Raw genomic sequence first — 18550 nt, forward strand, 5'->3', positions numbered from 1 at the left:
CTTCTCTCCGCATCTCACGGCGGTGCCCGCTCGGTTCTCTCCGGCCAGGGGTGCGCACCTCCTCCCCTCCTCAGGACAGTCCTCCGCAGAGGTCCTGAGGCGCTTCCCCTCAGCCTGAGCCAGGCCCCAGGCGCTCCCGCTCTGCGGCAGCCGGCAGGCGCGGCTCAGAGGGGCCAAAGAGAGGCGGTCGCGCCCCAGCTCACGGCGGCCTCGGGCCGGTCGGGGCGGGTGAGGCGCTGCCCGCGCGGTTGCCGGGTCTTCTGCTCGCGTCCTCGGGCAGAGAGACAGCGCGGGCCGCTCCCATCGGCGGAGGGCGGGGGGAGACCGGTGTCCCGGCGGCGCTGGCCTCCGCCGCCCGCCCCGCTCCTCGGACACCGCCCGCCTCTCTCCTCAGGCGCTCTCCTCGCACGTACCTGTGTGGGAGGACCCGTCCTCCTCGCCCCGCCTGGCCTGCCGCTGGCGGTGCCCCCCTCGCGGGGAATGGTTTCTCCCGGCTCCCCGCCGTAACCTCCCGCTCCTCCTCCTCCCGCTAGTGCCCGGCTCGCCAGGCGCCGGCTCGGATGCTGCCGGCCGGGAGAGCCTCGCTGCGCTGTCCGTGAGGCGCAGGGCGCTGCGCCCGGCCTGGCCCCACGGCACCCCCGCGCCGCCCGGGAGGACCGCAGTGCTCGGGGCCTTCCACCCTCCGCCCCGACAGGTAACGATGAGAGAGCGGCACCTCGCCTCGCCTCACCCGCCGCCTCTGGGCCCTCCGCCGCCCGCGCCCGCGGGGGTCAGGGCTGCGGTCTGCGGGGGGCGCGGGAGCGCCGTCCCCGGGGAGAAGCGGTGGAGCGGCTGCCCATGGTGATTCAGCATCCCCGCCCGCGAAGGAAGAGCGGCAGGGGAGGGCAGCCCTGCCCAGCCCGGGGACTGCGGGTGCCGGGGAGCGGGCAGGGGTGCCGGGCAGCGAGAGGGGCGCGGGTCACACCTCCAGCCATGCCGGAGCGGCGTCTGCTCGGGGCGATGCTCCCGATCAGGAAGGCGGGGAAGGGCCGCCAGCCCCTGCAGCTTGTCGGGCGACCGGCCTGAGGGCGTGCGGACTGCGGTAAAGATCTTCCCGCAAAGGCGGCCCCGGGCTCGGGCATCGCGGTTCCAGCGGGCAGAGGCCCCTGGGGAAGTTTCCTGGATGCTGGGGCAGCCCTGGTGTTGGGAGGGGACGGGAAGGGCGTGCGTGTCGCAATGTGAGGAATGAGGAACACGGAGGTGTTTCAGAACTGAAGATGTTAATTCCACCCCCGCTTCTCCCCGATTTTTGCATGCGAAGTCCATCGCATGTGCAGGTCGGACCGCAAGTACCTCCAGGTCCCTTCTCAGGCGGTTAAGGTTAAAATGGGATCGTCTGCTTGCCGTGATACCCAGCGGAGCCTAGAATGTAGAACAAGTTAAATCTCTAGAGATGCAAGCCAACTGTCCCCATGTGCTTTCGGTGCTTGGTTGAAAGTCTGTAATCTGTGGGATCTTTTCTGAATTGCAGCTATCAAACCCATCACACATAATTGTCAGCAAACAGAAATGCAATTGATGATGGAATTTGACCATCCTGCTAAACTCTATGAAACTGACTTAAGGTCCCAGAGTTGATCGGTTTTGTGCCTTTGAGTACCAAAACCACATATTACTTCTTAATCCATTAACCAAACAAGTTACCCCTTCCCCTTCAGTATACTTTTCTGTCGAAATCCTTCAGTAATTTTAAGTACTAGGGTGTTGGTACCTATCTAAATAATACTCGGAGAAATCCTGCTGGTTGTTTGCACAATTAAGAGATTTTTCTCTGTGGGAATTGGATTCTACGGACTATCTTAAAATACATAGTGGCTTCACACCATTAGAAGCTTTTGCCCCTGTTTTAAGTAATAGGGTGTAGTTTTTAATAGAAAAAAATATACGTCAATCCTGCTTTGAAAAAAAAATTACAGAAGCAGTTATTGTTCCCATGTTTGTCTATATGCTAAGTATAATATCTAAACTAACATATGAAAGTATTGTTTTTGAAGCCAGATTCTCTGAAGGCTAATGCTACAAAGTTTCAGAAAATTAGATAAGGTATTTCATAAAGAATATGGATTTCTTTCACAGGGAATTTTTTTTTTTTTTTTAAGAAAAACACCACCTTTCTGTTTCTGATGGTTTGGATACATTCCATATACTTCTTAAGGATCTGCCCACCAGTTGGGGAATGTTAGAAGACGCCAGGAGATCAAACCTGTCAGCAGTTATTAGGTAATTATTCCAGTAATTTAGCAATCATTTTAGTAATTTGAGGCTCTTTGAAAGCTGATGGTGTTAATTTGGCAGTGAATTGTGAACAAGCCTGAGGAACTAGGAGATTAATTGGTCAACAAGCAGTTAAATCTGTGTCATCTTGCAATCTTTTACATAGCTAGGATTTTTTTCTAAAATTTTTATAATACTATATGTTGATGTTGAAAACCATAAGTATATTTCTGAAGGTGAAATGTGGCAGACTCATGCTGACTGATGAATGTGCTTACTCTGAACTGTCAGCATCAAAAAAAATCTGAGAGATGATTTCTTGATTTCAATCTCCATCTGTGGATATTTATTACAAGTTTTACAAGTTTTTGTCGAATACATGTGGCAGATGAGTGGTTTCTCAAAATTCTGTATTTTCTCATGTTCTGGGGTCTTTTTTTTTGGGGGGGGTGTTGTTTGTTAGTTTTCTTTGGTTGTTTTTTTTCCCCACCTATGTTTTAGTGCTGTATTAAGGAGTATTTTGTTGCATTTAATAGATACTTCCAAATGGATACTTCCAGTCTTGTACAAACCGAGTACACTTTATTAATTTAAAAATGGAAATCCTTAAAAAAACCAAGAAAATTGAAAGGAAATTTTAATGTCTCAAATAGAGAAACCGGTAACATTTCCCAAGCTATCTTGCATCTACTTTTAGAAATCTTTGTCTTTTTTAAAAATTTAGTCTGAAAAATCTGTTGTAAGATAATTTTTTTATATGTGAGATACTATTCTGTATTTGTTTTGTGCTGCAATTTTAGCAGTGGAAAGACAGCTTATTGAAATTGACAATGCTTGTTTCTCATACCTGTAAGTTCATGCAAACCTTCAGTAAATTTTGAGTGCTATTACTTCCTTGAAGTGTTGTGACTTTTGGGCCAGTTCTAAATCATAAAGACACTGAACTGCATTGGTAGGCTTTGTATTCCTGAAGTCCCTGAAGAAAAAGATGAATGCTTGTCAGTCAGTCTTCTACATTTTTGATGAGGTTTTGCCATCATCCATAGCTGACAAAGTGACTCTGTAATGATCTGAGGAGGGAATAGTTGTATTTTCCTGAAAGAAGGATACAGTCTGTATGAAGATAAGGGGAGTTAGTATTTTTTTGAAAGATGTACAAACTGTCAAAATTAACAAAATTCATTGCAAGGACCACAGCATATGTATTGGGGGATATATCAGCAGATTTTGGTTTTCCCTTGTGAAGTTTAGAATATTTAGCCTCAGATGCACTCCTGCTTTTTACACGCCTAGGAAGTTAACAGGGGCCATTTGACTTAGGGCAGTGGCATTCAAATGGCCCTTATTAAGCATGAGGAAGCTCTTTAGAGCCTCATTAATGCTTACCTAAAACCCTGCCAGAACGGTACTTTGTGTCTACTCTTTATGCAGACATTACGAGCTGCGGTAGAAGTTTACTGGAACCAATAAGCCCTTTTAACATTAATATTTAAAATACTAATAGATTTTAGATTTAGAATGAAGTTCACTGATGTTTACTACACTGATGGGTAAGAGAATCATCTGTATTTGAGAACGGATACTGGAGAAAAGAAGTTGACATGCTGAAGCAGGCAGCTTTGAATCTGTTGGGTATTAGAATAAATATTCCTCTTTCCCAGTAACATCCCTCTGGAAGCCAGGAGGTTTTTCAGACCAAGAAGTTCTTTAGTGCCTCAGTCTACTGGATACTCTTCTTCATGGTGGTGGATGCAGTAACCTACAGATTCTGTCTTAGCTTTTTGCTAGTTCCTAGTGTTCTTCCTTGCTTTCTCTCTTAAATATTCATACAGCTGTACAAAATGGTTTTAAATGACTACCACATTAATTTATACTTACTCGTCTATGTTTTTTGCTCTTCCCTGGAATCCCATTGCCCAGGAAACAAGCTAAAACAGAACAAGTACTTGGTTTGGTGTTTTAAAAGGCTAAACAGAGCATCCATAATGGTTTTTACCTTCAATATCAGTTTTAAACTGAATACAGGGTTTCCAAAATGAAGTCTACTGTGTATAGTTGTAATACTTTTTTTCCCAGTCTTAAAAATATAAGTTCAAGTAGTTAAAAAATGTTAAAAATATTTGTATTAATTAAAAATATCTTTGTTTCAGAGGCAATAATTAAGAATATAATTGTGTTTTTGTGCTCTGCATTTATCTCTGGGAACAAAGAAACAGTACTGCTTTAAGGAGAGCCCAAATTAACAATAATGATGAAAGAAATACAAAAGAAAGCACTCTGACTTAGTGCTCACTTTTCAGTTTCTTTTTTGTGGACTAAGTGGCGTGCCAATTCCCATGTACACTTGTGCTTGGTTTTGGAAAGATTCCAGATTGAAGTCTAATGTGCACCACTGCTCAAATGCATGTTAGATGGCTGCATTACTGTAAATTGATAGAAAAACTAACTGCTTAAAAATATGGAAGTGCTTTATGCTGTGGTTCAGAAGGCCCTTCTGGTCAGCAGCAGTATCATACCACTCTTAAGAAGAAATACCAAATCCAATTTTCCTGTACACTAAATGCTACAGAAAGAATTGAGTGAAGTGTGGGCTTCACAGTTAGACAGAGTGATGTGTTGACAAGTATATTTTCATCCTTGCTCAGTAGCAAAATGCTAAATATATTCTTCTTTGGTTACATTAAAGTATGTTTCCTTCCAACTTTGTCCTTGGTTTGACATATGTTTGGTTTATTTTTAGCACTTGAAAACCAGCACAGTGATATCCCATAGGGTGCAGTGGAAGCATTGGAGTATAGCATGAGAAAATGAGATCAGATGCCTAATACTGAATTCATGCAGGTGAAGAGGCAAAGCTTTACATTTATTTATGAGCATAAAAAAGAGTAGACTGACAGGGCAGAAGACTGTGGGATTTGACAGGGAAATAGTTCTTATTTGCTTGCTCAGAATGGACATTTCTTGAAAGTATAGAATAGAGTTGTATGAGAGAAGTCTTCATTTTCGTTGCTTTTGTGTGTAGTTCTCATGTGTTTAGTGTTCTGTTGAACAATAAATATCTGTGAATTTGTTATATTGTTTTATCCTTCCAAGCTTATCTTGGTGGGGATGGGGGTGGGAGTAATGTGCTAAAAGACTTCATATGAATTATTGATGAAAGAGATCTGAAAGATGTGCAGTTTATTCCCTCAGGAAAAACCCGCCCTTTTAATTACATTTTATTTCATATGGCTTTTTACAGGGTTTATTTTTTATCTTTGTCATCATGAAGTCTTTGAAAGACTACAAATTACTAGTGAGCATTGATGTTTAGACATTAAGTTGCATAAGATTTTTTGCTTAAAAATGAACAAGAGTGATGGGAGAATATGACTTTGGTACATTTTGCATAGTTTTAAAAATAGAAGCATTATCTGAAAAGGATGCTTTTAAGATGAAGAATATATAATCAGTAAGTGAAATAAAGTGTTACTGCAAGATGAGACAGTTATCTATTTTGGAATTCTGCAAGACCTTTAGTAGAGCTGGGAATCTCGTAGGATATTGATCCAGTGCAGCATCCACAAGTAAGGAAATAGAAGAAAAGTGAGGGAGCAATAAAGAGTTAGATTTTAAATTCTGAATGTCAGTTGAAAAATGATGTAGTCTATGACCCCAAGAAGTCACTTAGAAAAGGCAATATATTACTTTCCTCTGCTGCCTCTAGGTATGAAGAGAAAATGGAAGGCCATTGTAGCCTTTCTGCCAAAAGCAACACCCAGGAATGAAAACACATATAGGAAGCAAGTTGTTCATATTTTCTGAGAAAATTAAATTAACTTTATGATAAATGAAAATAAAAAAGAAGATACATTCTTGTGAGTAGGTGTTTTGGAATTATGCAGATAGTCAGCACACCGTTTAGTTTCACTGATAAAGAAGAAATACCACTCAGTCAGTTGTGGGACATGTGTGCCTGATGCTGTTCCAACTGTTTGAGGATAACACATTAATGGTCCAGTTGATGCTGATGAGGAGCCAAAGGGAGAAGTCACCTTTAGGAAAAGATTCTGCAAGGATGCCCAAATTTCACTACCAGTTGTTCTCTTCCACAGAAAATTGTCTCCGCTGGTTGCACTGAGTTCCCTCCTATAGTTTCCCCTTGTTTCAAAGAGCAGAAGCAAAAGCAACATTCTCCTTGGTTCAGAGAGAACACTTACTCTTAACTATGCATAAACTAAGGGGAGAAGAAGGATGAGGAAATGCCTTGTATGTATATTGTAACCTTTGTGTATTCTGCTCCCAGCTTCATTCTATCTGTCATTCCTGAAGGGTGATTACAGCCAGTAGGTCTGCAAACAGTTTCTGATGTCTTTCTCCATCATACTAGAATCTGTTTCTCTACAATACTTTATCTTTGTAGTAGAGGTGGGACAGCAGCAGTGCAGTCAGTGTTGCCTAGCACATGCAATGGGCCTGACTGCTGTGTAACTGACACAAAAGAATGTGTGTTTTCTGTGTGTGAGAAGTTTTCACTTCTTCCAAGTTTTCATCCAAGTTTTTCTCCCAAGTTTTCACCATTTTTTTTCCTATAAGGAGAAATAACCCATTTGAATAAAAGAATTTTCTAAACGTTTCATTGTCTGATGTCCTTTGTGGCCCATAGTCCACTCTTAGTAAAATGTGCTGAGCTGTCAGATCAGACCAGTCTTAATGAAAAAGAAAAATAATATGACAAAGGAAAGTCATCCTGTGAAATGATGTCAGAAGAAGATATTAATGAACACTGTAAAAGGAAAAAACCCCAAAAATGAAAGAAATGCAAATGCAGAATACTGCTGGAAGAGTTATCCTAGGAAAGGAAGTAATGTTTCTCTTTCCATCACTTCACCTAAGATTGTGTGTAATTTAAAAATTGCTCTGTAAGTTTGTAGTCCTGGCCTCACTGAAACCAAATAGGTTTGATTTCAAAACCTGAATCTCACTGGTCCAAGGCTGGAAGAGAATCATAATAATTTTTCTTATAGCAATTTATGAACTATTCATCTTCTTTAGCTTACTTCTCTGTTACTTCTCTGTTACTATTTTATGTTCTTGTGGTCTTGACCTCTTAGTTCTCCATTTGGAGAGATCTTTGTTCTACTTATGGTACCTCACGTCTCCTTTCCAGTCACTGAGTCATTTTCTGCTTTTAGATTTTACTTCTCTTTACCTTATTGTTATGACACAATCCTACTGACTTTCTTCCCACAGCTCATGTCACACTCTAAGTAAAGTGGGAAATAATGCTTTCTTTTCATATAATGTGTATCATGACTTTATTTTTTCAGCCAAAACAGCGGGAGAAGATAGCTAGAAGGGGTTAAATAACAGATCTAAAAAGTGCTAGGTATAGGCTAAATGGGAAGGAGCTGCTGCTGCAGCTTGGCTTTCCCTGGGGTACCAGCACTTCCTGAAACTGTATAAGCTGTCAATTATTGATAGAAAAAAATCTGTTTCCAGAAGGCTGATTATTCAGATAGTTTTTTCAATGCAGCACTAATGGTAAGTGATTTAATTTTGTTATTTCTACTGCAGAATTATTTTAAATCTGTTTCTGCACCAGTGGGAGCAGAATGACTGTTTATTCTGCAGCATGTAATCTTGTCAGTTAAATCCATGATAAATAAACATTTTGCACTCTTATTGGTAATTTGTATGCAGAAGAATTTGATATATCATCCTGTGACATATTGCTGCTAAGTTGTTTTGTTTTATTGCTCTCTATTGCAGGCTATGTTAATTGAACCTTCACTTTGAATGCTTATGCATTCTGTCCACCCCCTGTATTTTGGAATGAGCTCTTTTTACAGGTTTCTTGGACCTCTTACCCACCTGTGTGTTCTTTCTGATCTATCCTTGTGCTTACAGTTTATCTTTCCTTATAATACAGAGAACTTGTTTCAGGAACATCTTCTGAAATCTTGGTCTGTTATCAAGACAAAGTGTTTCTGGAGAACAAAATGAAGCTTTTTCTGTGGCTCTATCTGTAATCCCATACCAATCCCTCTTTCTGACCCTGTTAGTCTTATATGAGCAATGAAGTACGTTAGACAGCTGAGGGGTTCAGAAAGCATTACCTGAAGCCCAAAATCTTTGTCGAGAGAGAAATTTGGAGGCAACTGTAATTTTTAGCAGTATCTCTACCATATTGGAGGTTTGATTTAAATGGAATGTAGTTTTGATGAAGATGAGATATGGGTTAGTATAGTTACCAAAAGAGGCTGTGTCTTAATCATATTCCTGAACTGTGCCACCAGCAGAGCTGTTCTGGAAATGAAACACTGTGATGCAAAGTCCACAAAAGTCAGTAGAAAAATTTCTATTTACTTCACTGGGCAATTGGAAAGATCCTTTTGCATATGGTTTCATCTCATTTACACTGTAGACTTAAAACAGATTTTGTACTTTCTTTACATTTCTTCCAAATGATGGAAGTGGAAAATTTCTTAGGAAAAAAGTTTCCTTTGAGCAGTCAAAGGAGGATTAAAAATTGGGAAGAAGTTTCATATTTGTGAAATAATTTACTTAGAGTCCTGCATCAATAATGAGCTAGGAATCCCAGTTTGTTCTCCATTTATGTATTTGGTTTATCAGTGGTCTTAATTCTCATTCTTATTAGCACTGTTTGTATTAAACATTTACTGACAGATTTACTCTTCTGGTTCATAGTTGTGGCATAATTTCTCTATACTTTTATATTTGTAAATGAATTTGTCTCATTTTGGTGCATTTCTTTTTCCTTATCTATAGTCATCAGGTAAATACAATATTTGCTGGCTACAAAAAATATGAAAGGTGTGACATATCGGAAAAAGTCAAAAGCACAAACCAGTAAACATAATTTCCAGCCTTGGGTAACATGATGATTTAAAAAAAATGTGTAAATCCCTTCTCAGTCAATTTTTGCTTTTGGTCGTGGTGGTCTGTTGCTATAGCATAATAAGAAATTAATATATTTGTTTCTTTTGAATATTTGAAGACCAGTTTACTTTGAAGGCAGCATGTGTTTGTGTCAGTTCATGCCTTTCTTCTCCATTAAGAATACACCTTTTAAAAAATACTAGAATAAAGCAATGAAAAATCAAAATAGAACCCTGCTAAATGAATTGAATATCCCACTGCTCTAACTTCTGGTTAAGGACTCTTGTTTCACTATATTTCTCAAGCATAGCTCTCAACCAACACACAGTGACTTTTTTTATTTTTTAAACAAAACGAAACACAAAAACCACACTCCAGAGCCAATTGCTTTTAAGGGCTGCTTTTTATGAGCTGATCAAGATGGATGAGGACAGAGCTAACTGTGATATTGGTACAGACTTGGGATGGTACAGACTTCTTCTTGGGATATTGGTACAAACTTTTCAGTATGGTCTCTGTACTTCAGGGACAATGTATGATTATTCAGTAAATAAAATGTTTAATACTACAGAGTTGCATCAGTAATACTGTCATTCAGATGGTTTGCTATTCTGATCTTCTGAGTTAAAGCATATACTGAAAATAACTTTGGTTGGCTATTCTCATGCTTCATGCTTTTAAGTAAAAATTAAACCTAGTATGTATGAAGTCTGATGCACTTGCACATTTTTCTCTCTTGCTTTGAGTATTCAAAGTATTCAATTTAGAGTCAATATTTAAGGCATGTTATTTTTCCAGGCTTTCTGACTTCATGCTGTATTTCTCTACAGGTGAGCAGTATATACATGAAATATTCCTAGAGTAGGGTACTGGAGTCTGATCTCATTACTGATGAGGATAGTGACTATTTCAATCGCCTACAATTGATAAAAATAGCATGACACATTGTTGGGAGCCAATCCAGCCTTCTAAAGGAATTTCTGTAAATTGGGTCAGTTCCAGTTACAGAAGCTTCTGAGGATTCACATCCTTTTGAAACTGCTGATTTTTCTCGTTTTAATTTGCAAAAGTATTTAAAAATCAGTGGTACCTCAGTGAGCCCCAAGTACTAAGCTGTGGTATGGAAAGCATTTTTTTGCTGAAATGTTTTGTAGCTGCCAGAACTGCTGGCTGGCTTTATCAGCTGTTTGTAAAACATTACTAGCAGTGAGTGTTGGTTTCAGTAGCCTTAGCAATAGTGTAGGCCAACTGCAAGTGTTTTGGTTTATCATTCTTTACAGAGTAGAAATTCGTGGCATAGTCATTAAAATCTTAGAGATCTACCAGCCCTCCTACAACCATACAAGTATTCTAAGTGGAGCTAAAAAAAAGTGGTTGGACATGTCAGTGTAATATGATAAATGATTGTTGATTGTATATGAGCAACTTTCTTGTACTTTGAATGGATGTTTCTTGTGAGTGCATTCAGTAGCTTCGTCAGGGCCCGATTTTTGCTTAATGTTTTTCACATCAAGTACTGAAACTGCAAACTAACGTCTGCCAATTTGTATTTGTGGCTTCTGTGGGAGTGTTATCCTTGTTACTAAACTAGAAAACATTGTTATGTGGCAGCATGTGAATTAGGATGATGTAATTCTCAATCAGAACTGTTGTGGGCCATGTGTGATGATTGCAGTATGCATCTAGAGATGCTGAAATAGATCTATGAATGTTTTGCCTGCAAAATATAAGATATAATGGAGCATACTTCATATTTTTAAGCAATCGTTGCAAACATAGCAGCTTCATTACATTCTCAAACTTTTTCTGTTTTACAAGGACAGCTATGTAAAATGTTAAATTGTTCTTTATTATTGGCTGATTCCTAAGATCTCTAGCCCTTGGCTGGGAAATTAATCTTTTGAGAATTGAATGATAGAAAACCAAAGGAATAGTTTAATTCCAGTAGTTGTTAGGGTGTGGTATACACAGCTTAAAATACTCTGTGATAAATGTTGGTGTATGTCAGCATGCTGTAATGAAGAGCATGGATGGCACGCTTCAAAGTCTAAAGCAGAAATGTACCCATAGGTGCCACAACCTAATTAGTCTTCTAACTCTCCCTTGTTACTCTTTCCTATACCAAAGCCATGCTGTTAATGTCAGTCTTCAATGCCATTGTTACACATAATCATTAGTGCACATCATCTCTGTTTCTCTCATTATCAGCCATGGCTGTCTCACCACAAAGAACATCAGCCCTTGGTGTGTGGCAGTCTGGCAGTCAGCATGGCTTCCTGCAGTCATGGTCCCCAAGACAACTCAGTCAAGGGTCCTTCAGCTGTTTATTTTAAAGGGAATAATTCATCTGAGGTGCTTCATCCCTCCTATGGGCAGTAGGTATCATGCCACTTGGCTGTCTCTTGCAGAGCAGATGTGGCCAATGTACTCTTAAGGCATTGAATGTTTCTAGGCTGAAAATGCCTGGATCACTCTTATGCTATTTTAAATTACAGCAGATTGCTGAGGTAGATAAAATAAATAAAGGTGGGTTTCAATTCAGCAACGTTCAGGGGAACTTATTGTAGTCAAGGGTTAGGAATACTTTCTGTTCTGAGTTAGTGAAATGCTGTCCTGCTGATAGATTAATGGTGTTACCAACAGTTGTCAAAGTGGTGAACATTGGTACTAGACCTGTGCATTGTCTATACCTTTTGCTGACAGAGAGTAGAATATTAAAGCTAATTTTTTTAGCAAGCGATGCAGATACATCTTTTTTGAAATAAAGATTTTTATTGTATAGAAAAGTGGTTGCACTTTGGGTTGTTTGGGCTATTTTGTCAATGCTTTCCTTGCCATTATAAGTGCTAAATAATGTTTTTAAAAGTTCCCTGCATTTTATTTATGAATTATCGATTTATAAGTCAAATGTGATTTTCGCTTGCTTTGTGAATTAATGTATTTCCTATGCTTTACTGGACAGTAAAAGGTTCAAACATTGTCTTTTAAAATTGCAGTCCTGTAATTCTGTCTTAGTTTTCTTTGACAGCCCTATCTATCTGTCAATATTCAGAACACAACTATGAAACTCTATACTGCTCAATTTGCTAGCAGTCAGAATTATGTTATCACATTAGAAAGGGCTTTTGAAGGGTGAGAATGAGCCAACAGATAGTCACATTGTGTGCTCTGCTATGAAAGACACTTTGGAGGTCATTTTTAAAAGACAAAATCAATCTTCAGCGTTGAAAGCTTTGACATTGAATTAAATTTTGCCAAGGATTTGGTGTTTCCTTTTAGACAACGGGTGAATGCAAAAAGAAGCAGTATTGCTTCAAGACAAGGCTGAAAGCACTACTTCTGTGCCCCATTCTGATCTCTGTTTATTGCAAACAGGAAATGATTAATTCCTGTGAAACATTTATCTTGTGACATTTCCACCATTTTAACAGCTTCTAATACATTTCCTGTTTTCTGAATCACAGATATATACTTAATTTGTAGCCCTTTTGTGATAATAAACAACGAAAAAAACAATCCAAAGCTGAGAAGTGTGAAGTCAGGAAAAGCCAAAAGAGAATCTCCCGTGAGCTGAGACTGCAGAGTTTCCAGGGCTCTGTATCAACACTCAAGGCTTAGCCTTGGAGCTGGCACTGAAGGGTTCTCTTCTGACCATGCTCCAGCCATCCAAGATAACACCTTCCATGTCCTCCAGCAAAAGATACAGGTGCACAACTTAGCAAACTGTTTTGCATTGTGTTTTAAATTGAGCTGGGAAAGTCAGGATGGTTTGTGCCTTCACTGTTACTAAAGAGGCATTGTAAAATTACGTTTATTTTAACAGCTGTGCTGAAGAAGGCTAAGACTGAATCTAGGACCTTCACTGTTTGGGGTCTGGAGTGGGTAACAGCAGCTGTAAAATTAAGTTCACACTAAAGTAGCTGTAACTTAGGGATTCTTAGAGTTCTGTTTCCCTAGGTTGGCTTGTTTGGTTGAGTAGTTTGCTTGGTAGCTCAGAGAAATTTTGGAAGTTATACAATTGCTGTCCCTTTGGATAAAATACTTGGGATTGGGAGAATTGTTTTACAGCTTAAAAAGTTCTAAGTTTTGTTAATTGTGCTGTTTGTATTCTTGTATGGTTTGTAGCTGTCGGTTTAGCAAATCAAACACCTGGGAACTCTGTATATTCACTTTATCTGAAAGAGCTGCTGAATAAACATCTCATCTCATTTGATGGTGAGAGCAAAGACTGTTGAAATTAATCAGGTTCCTTTGACTTCAGAATATTTTGAACCAAATCATAACGTGCATGCATTTTTAAGCCACCTGACAGGTAGCCTTTTAAAATCAAGCTTCTCACTTGGACACATTTAGTTTCCAAATAAGGATTGCTTTTTGCATCTAGAATTTCTCTGTAGGAGTGAGAAGTTGCTACCAAGTTGTATTTTTGGCATACTACAATAAAACTGCTCAGCTGTGCTTGTTTGTAGCAGGAAACATGCATTTTGTCAAGACACACATTTAAAAGATTGTGAAAGGTTATGATGCTTTTAATTCTGCAATTTAATTAGTGCATACTGTTATTACCTTCCTATTTAAGGGTCGTGGTGAAGAAAGCATTTTTCTCTATTATAATTTCTGTTGATGTCTCAATTTCATTTTGAATCTGCCTTTACATCTTAGTTCCAGATCAATGGTAGATGATAATTTTGTATAACTGTAATAAAGAGCAAACCCCTCACTGTGGTGTATTCGAACTTTACCACTCTTAATATTTAAGAAAATAAAAAAGTTAATTATTTAGGTCAGACTGGAGAAATAGAACTCAGAAATGTTTGCTAGGTCAATGCTCTGAAGGCTATTTTCACTTCTTTCTTTTTAATCTTTCTGTGAAATTTTTGTGATTTTAATTTCCCAGCTCATTGAGGAGTGGGAATTGCAGCAATGTGGTGTTGTCCTTGCATCCTTATGGTCATCTGCCAAGTTCTGTAACTGTATCTTCAGTGTGTCTCCATTTCAGAGTGAAAGCTCCTTATGTTAAGAGCTCTGAGGATTTCTACCCAGCTACTGTGCATTTCCAGACACTTTTGACAGCACTGAGTGAATTGCACTGATGGGCTCAGAGGATAGCAGCCTGCTAGTTTTAAAATCTATTCTAAAATACTCCACTGTTGGTGAGTGATTACTTGTGTGTACACAAAGTGTGCAGGAAGTTAAAACTGACAATCTAGGTTGTGTGGCCTTTCACCTAGGTAAAAACAAGGACACTTAAGAAAGATTAGTTGTCTTTGAGAGGTCTTGTTGTATGTGCTATGGCTTAAGAGATGAAGTCACATTTTCAGTTCATGTATGTAAAGTTAAGCACATACATAGCCCATGGAGATTTTCAAGGTGGTCACCAGTAGTGTCCCAGTATCTAGAAGGAAGGAGGAGATTCACATGGAAAACAGTGCATTGAGTGATGGTGTTGTCTCTGCTTTGGAATGTGAAATATTTTGATAGCAAATGATTCTACAATTCTTAATACTTAAATCTATTAGATTAAATCCATTTCAATCGTGCATGTGCAATCTGGTCTGGTTTTATTAGGGTACACAGTAGTGGTTTCATAGTTACTGATATGATCCAAGTTAGATTGAAGAATCTCATTTATTCAAGTGTTCTTTGGAATAAATTTCTTTTTTTTTAATTTTTATTTTTCTCTTCTTCATCTTTCTAGGACAGGACTGTGTGCAGTGTATCTCTCCTTCTGGCTCTCTCATACCTTTGCCAGGCAACTGTAAAGATAACATCTCATCTTTTTTTTTTATCCCTAGAACAGTTATTTGAAGTACTTGTATGTATAAGAAAATCCTAACCTGGTGCAGATGCATTCATTTATTCTTCACAAATCTTTCTCCATGTATAGGGTAACCATTTTTGTTCAGCCAACCTTAAACAGTGTCAGCGACAAACCTTAAGCTATTTGTGTATATCACAATTTTAGGAGAGAAATGGTTTATGCAGCAGGAACTTCAATCCTTTTCTGCCTTGAGTGTGAATTTATAGATTCCTGATAGGTGACTTGCCAAGGTTAAGCATTCTCCATCAGTCCTAGGTAGGAAATAGAACACTTACTTCTATGATATTAAAAGCAATTTCTTAGAAACAGGTGTTTCAGACAGGTTACTACAGAGATACCTCTCCAGTGTTGTAACTGAATGGAAATCATAGATATAGTTCTTTTATAAGTAAAAACTTGGTCACATTTTTAAGAACTGACTTGGAATCTGATGTAATCATAAGCCAGCAATGCTGCTGCCATTGGTGTTGGGTGATCCAATGGGCCCTGCAATAAGCTTTGCCCTGTGAGTGGCAATGCCACTGGGGCAGCAGAGGCTGCCCACACAGTGGTCTGTGCTGGACACCTTTTTCCTTCAGTGTGCCTGATATAGCTGTGCTCTGCCTGGGTTTTGGGCTGGGCAATAATAACAGATCAAGCAATGTGAGCTAGAAAAATGTGCCCAGGGAGGACCTGGGTCAGAGAATGAAGTAACTTTGGGGATATTTCTGCTGTCTAGAAGTCAAAAAAAGTAAAAGACATAAGGGAGCTCATGGCTGTCAGGGTGTGTGGCATTGCAGTGTGGCACCTCTGGCAGAAGAAATTCTTTGTGCTCTATATAAAGCTGTTTAAAATAAGTTTTGCAGTCACCGCAGGTGCCAATATAAACTAATCTAAAGCTAGTGTAAGGAACTGTGGGCACACATGTGATTAAAAGAAGAAGTGAAAGCATTTAAAAATCTTTAACTTCCACTGTGTATGTTTTGAAAACTCATAGATATGTTTGAGGCATCCTGTCAAAGACAGCATTTGTTTACATGCAGACTTTGTTCCAACAGCGCTGCATGCCTGAAGTCGTGTAGTAGTGTGTTTAGAATAATTTTATTCCTGGGGTTTCTCCCTAATGTTTCGGCCCATTGTTCTTACATGCTTAAGCAGGACCTAAAACACTTCTTAATGTGGGATTTTTACTTGTGGTAGTATATTCATAGAGGAAGAACACCTGGGATTTTGCATTGGTGTAGACATGAAAAATAGTATTTTATGCACATAATTACTCATCATAGATTATGACAATTTAGATACTTGCCAGCCCAAAGTGACTTTGAAATTATGTCTGTTGTGTCATGGAGTTGCCCAGACAGTCCTCTGTTACCAAATGATTATTGGACAGCTGCTTTAAAAATGCTGAAAAATGAAAAATGGAGAAAGATTATTGAGGTGATTTCAGTTATTTCCCATTTGGTACCTAAAATCACATAATACTGTGTGTCTGATTTAAAATTATTAATTAAATATCATTAAAAATGTCTATAAATTCAGTGAGTTTAGTGGAGATAAAAGGTTGCAGTACTGATTGAATTCAGTGTTATTAATTTTTATGCCCCAAATCTCCCATGCAAAACCAAAAATAATGGGTTAATATAATCTCATTGAAAATTAATATTGCAAAATTATTTTCACCAGAAACAAAAGAATTAAATTGTAATGAATAATGTATTGTATTTACAATAACTTGATCAACCTTTTAAAATAAATTTTACTTTCGACTTGTCTTTAAAAGCATTTCCATATTTGGTTTTTTGGGTTTTTTTATTGTTTTCTTTGGGTTTTTTCCCTCCAGGATTTCTTTATAATACAATTACCTCTTATCTTTTTTTGATACAGATATCTATCAGTTCCAGAACTAATATTTGCTACAGCCAGAGAATGAAATGATATGACTGGAGCTTTAAAGAACTCATCTTTTCTTAGAACTTGGAACAGAATTTGGGCTCTGCTTCTGCACTTATCTTAGGTTATAATGCCATCCTTGCCTAATGAAGGAGGTATGCTAGTCTTAGATGTTTCATTATTTAATTATTCAGTAGGCTTGTTCCTCTAAGTTGCAACAGAGTTAATGTTTGCAGTTTTGGTTTATTTGTTTATATTACTTGAGATATAAAGATGTTGATTGTTACAACATTATTTTTTAAAGATAACCATGGGACTGCTTCTCTGACTTTGAGTTCGGAATTACCCTACCAAAGCACAATTAAAAGAAAAGCCAGAAAGAAGAAGAAAAATGGAGTCATAACTGCAAATGTTGCTGGCACAAAATATGAAATTGGTAGGAAGCTACATATTTTGTTTTCATCCTAATAGCCATTTATGGAATTGAATTACTAAATACTGGGGTTAATTAATGGACTTTTGTATCAAGCTGACAGTGAGACATTTCCAAAGGATTTTCTTTTTTAAGATGCCATTGTGCTTTTTTTGTAACATTGAGTGGATACCTTTGAACACGGCATTTATTGCTCTCCATTTGTTGCTCAGAGAAAGGCCTTGAAATAAAAAACTTAATTAGAAGGTTTTTCCACAGCCTTCTTGATTATGAATTACATATGTGTGGAAGTTTACTTAAAGCCTTGCAAGATCAACAGTGTAAATTTTACGTTAAATACTCTGATCATTATACAGAGGTTTCTCAACATAATCTACTGTTGATTTGTATTTTGATGCTTGGGACTACTTCAGAAAAATCTTGTCTCCTAGAACCTGAGTTATGCCTGGCACATAATCAGTTCTGGATTTTATATTTAAAAATGTATGTGTTTGCTTTTGAAACTATTGTACATTGACTAAGGAGGAATTCTTGTCACTGGTCTGCTGGGGATAAGGGCTTGAGTATGGGAAACGTTTTAAATCTTACTGGATTCTTTTGGATTTAGAAGGTTAATTGATTTAAGAAATTAAAAATATTCCTTAAGTATGTGGTTTCTCTGTAGTACGTGTAGTTATACAAGAAATGGGATTTGTGAAGACGCGTGATGAAGATGAAACTGCTAATCTTATATGGAGTGATTCTGCTGTGCAACAGGAAAAGATTGCTGAACTTCAGAACTATCAGGTAGAGTTGAAATTAGAATTTCTGACATGCTTCAGTAAACTGCTTTGCTTCAAAGTGTTCAGTAATGTTAGTTTTTCATAAGTTATGTTTGTATGGAGAGGAAAAAAAAAAAAGGGACAAAATACCACCAACCAGCTAGCAGTAAGGCTATACTACTACATATTTTAAAGTTCTGTTGTGTATTCTAGATTTATTTGTTCATATCACTGTGGAATTGGGTGTTGCAAGTGATCAGAGTTTAAAAAAAAGATGCAAAATATAATTTCTAAGTTGCTCATTATCTTTTAAGCAGTGACTTAAAAAGCAGATGTCCCTCCACAGTTTCTATGAGCAAATAATAACTGTTTTTACCATTAGTTTGTGATAGTATTCTTTGTTCCTAGGTAGCTTTGTGAATAAGAATATGATAGTCTAATGTCTGAAATTAAATCAGTGGGCATAGTCGTGTTGTTGGGTGAGAATAGAACTGGCAGGATCTTCAATATTTCTAAGAATACATATAA

At 38.5% G+C, this 18550-nt stretch overlaps 1 protein-coding gene across 4 annotated transcripts in view; it reads left to right on the top strand.

The window, feature by feature from the left end:
- Positions 1–445: 445 nt before the first annotated feature.
- TTLL7 (tubulin tyrosine ligase like 7) overlaps positions 446–18550 on the top strand; it is a 63944-nt gene continuing 45839 nt past the window's right edge. For 2 of the 4 annotated variants that reach the window (XM_030455517.1, XM_030455515.1), the window contains exons 1-5: positions 446–694; positions 2139–2259; positions 16823–16983; positions 17133–17264; positions 17926–18047. In XM_030455517.1, coding sequence (XP_030311377.1) covers positions 16959–16983; positions 17133–17264; positions 17926–18047 — 279 coding nt within the window. In that variant the 5' untranslated portion in view covers positions 446–694; positions 2139–2259; positions 16823–16958. The remainder of the gene's footprint in view (positions 695–2138; positions 2260–16822; positions 16984–17132; positions 17265–17925; positions 18048–18550) is intronic. The other 2 variants (XR_003987827.1, XM_030455516.1) reach the window with 2 other exon arrangements.

Source organism: Calypte anna, chromosome 8, assembly GCF_003957555.1.
Source record: "Calypte anna isolate BGI_N300 chromosome 8, bCalAnn1_v1.p, whole genome shotgun sequence".
In the NCBI taxonomy this organism is placed as follows: domain Eukaryota; kingdom Metazoa; phylum Chordata; class Aves; order Apodiformes; family Trochilidae; genus Calypte; species Calypte anna.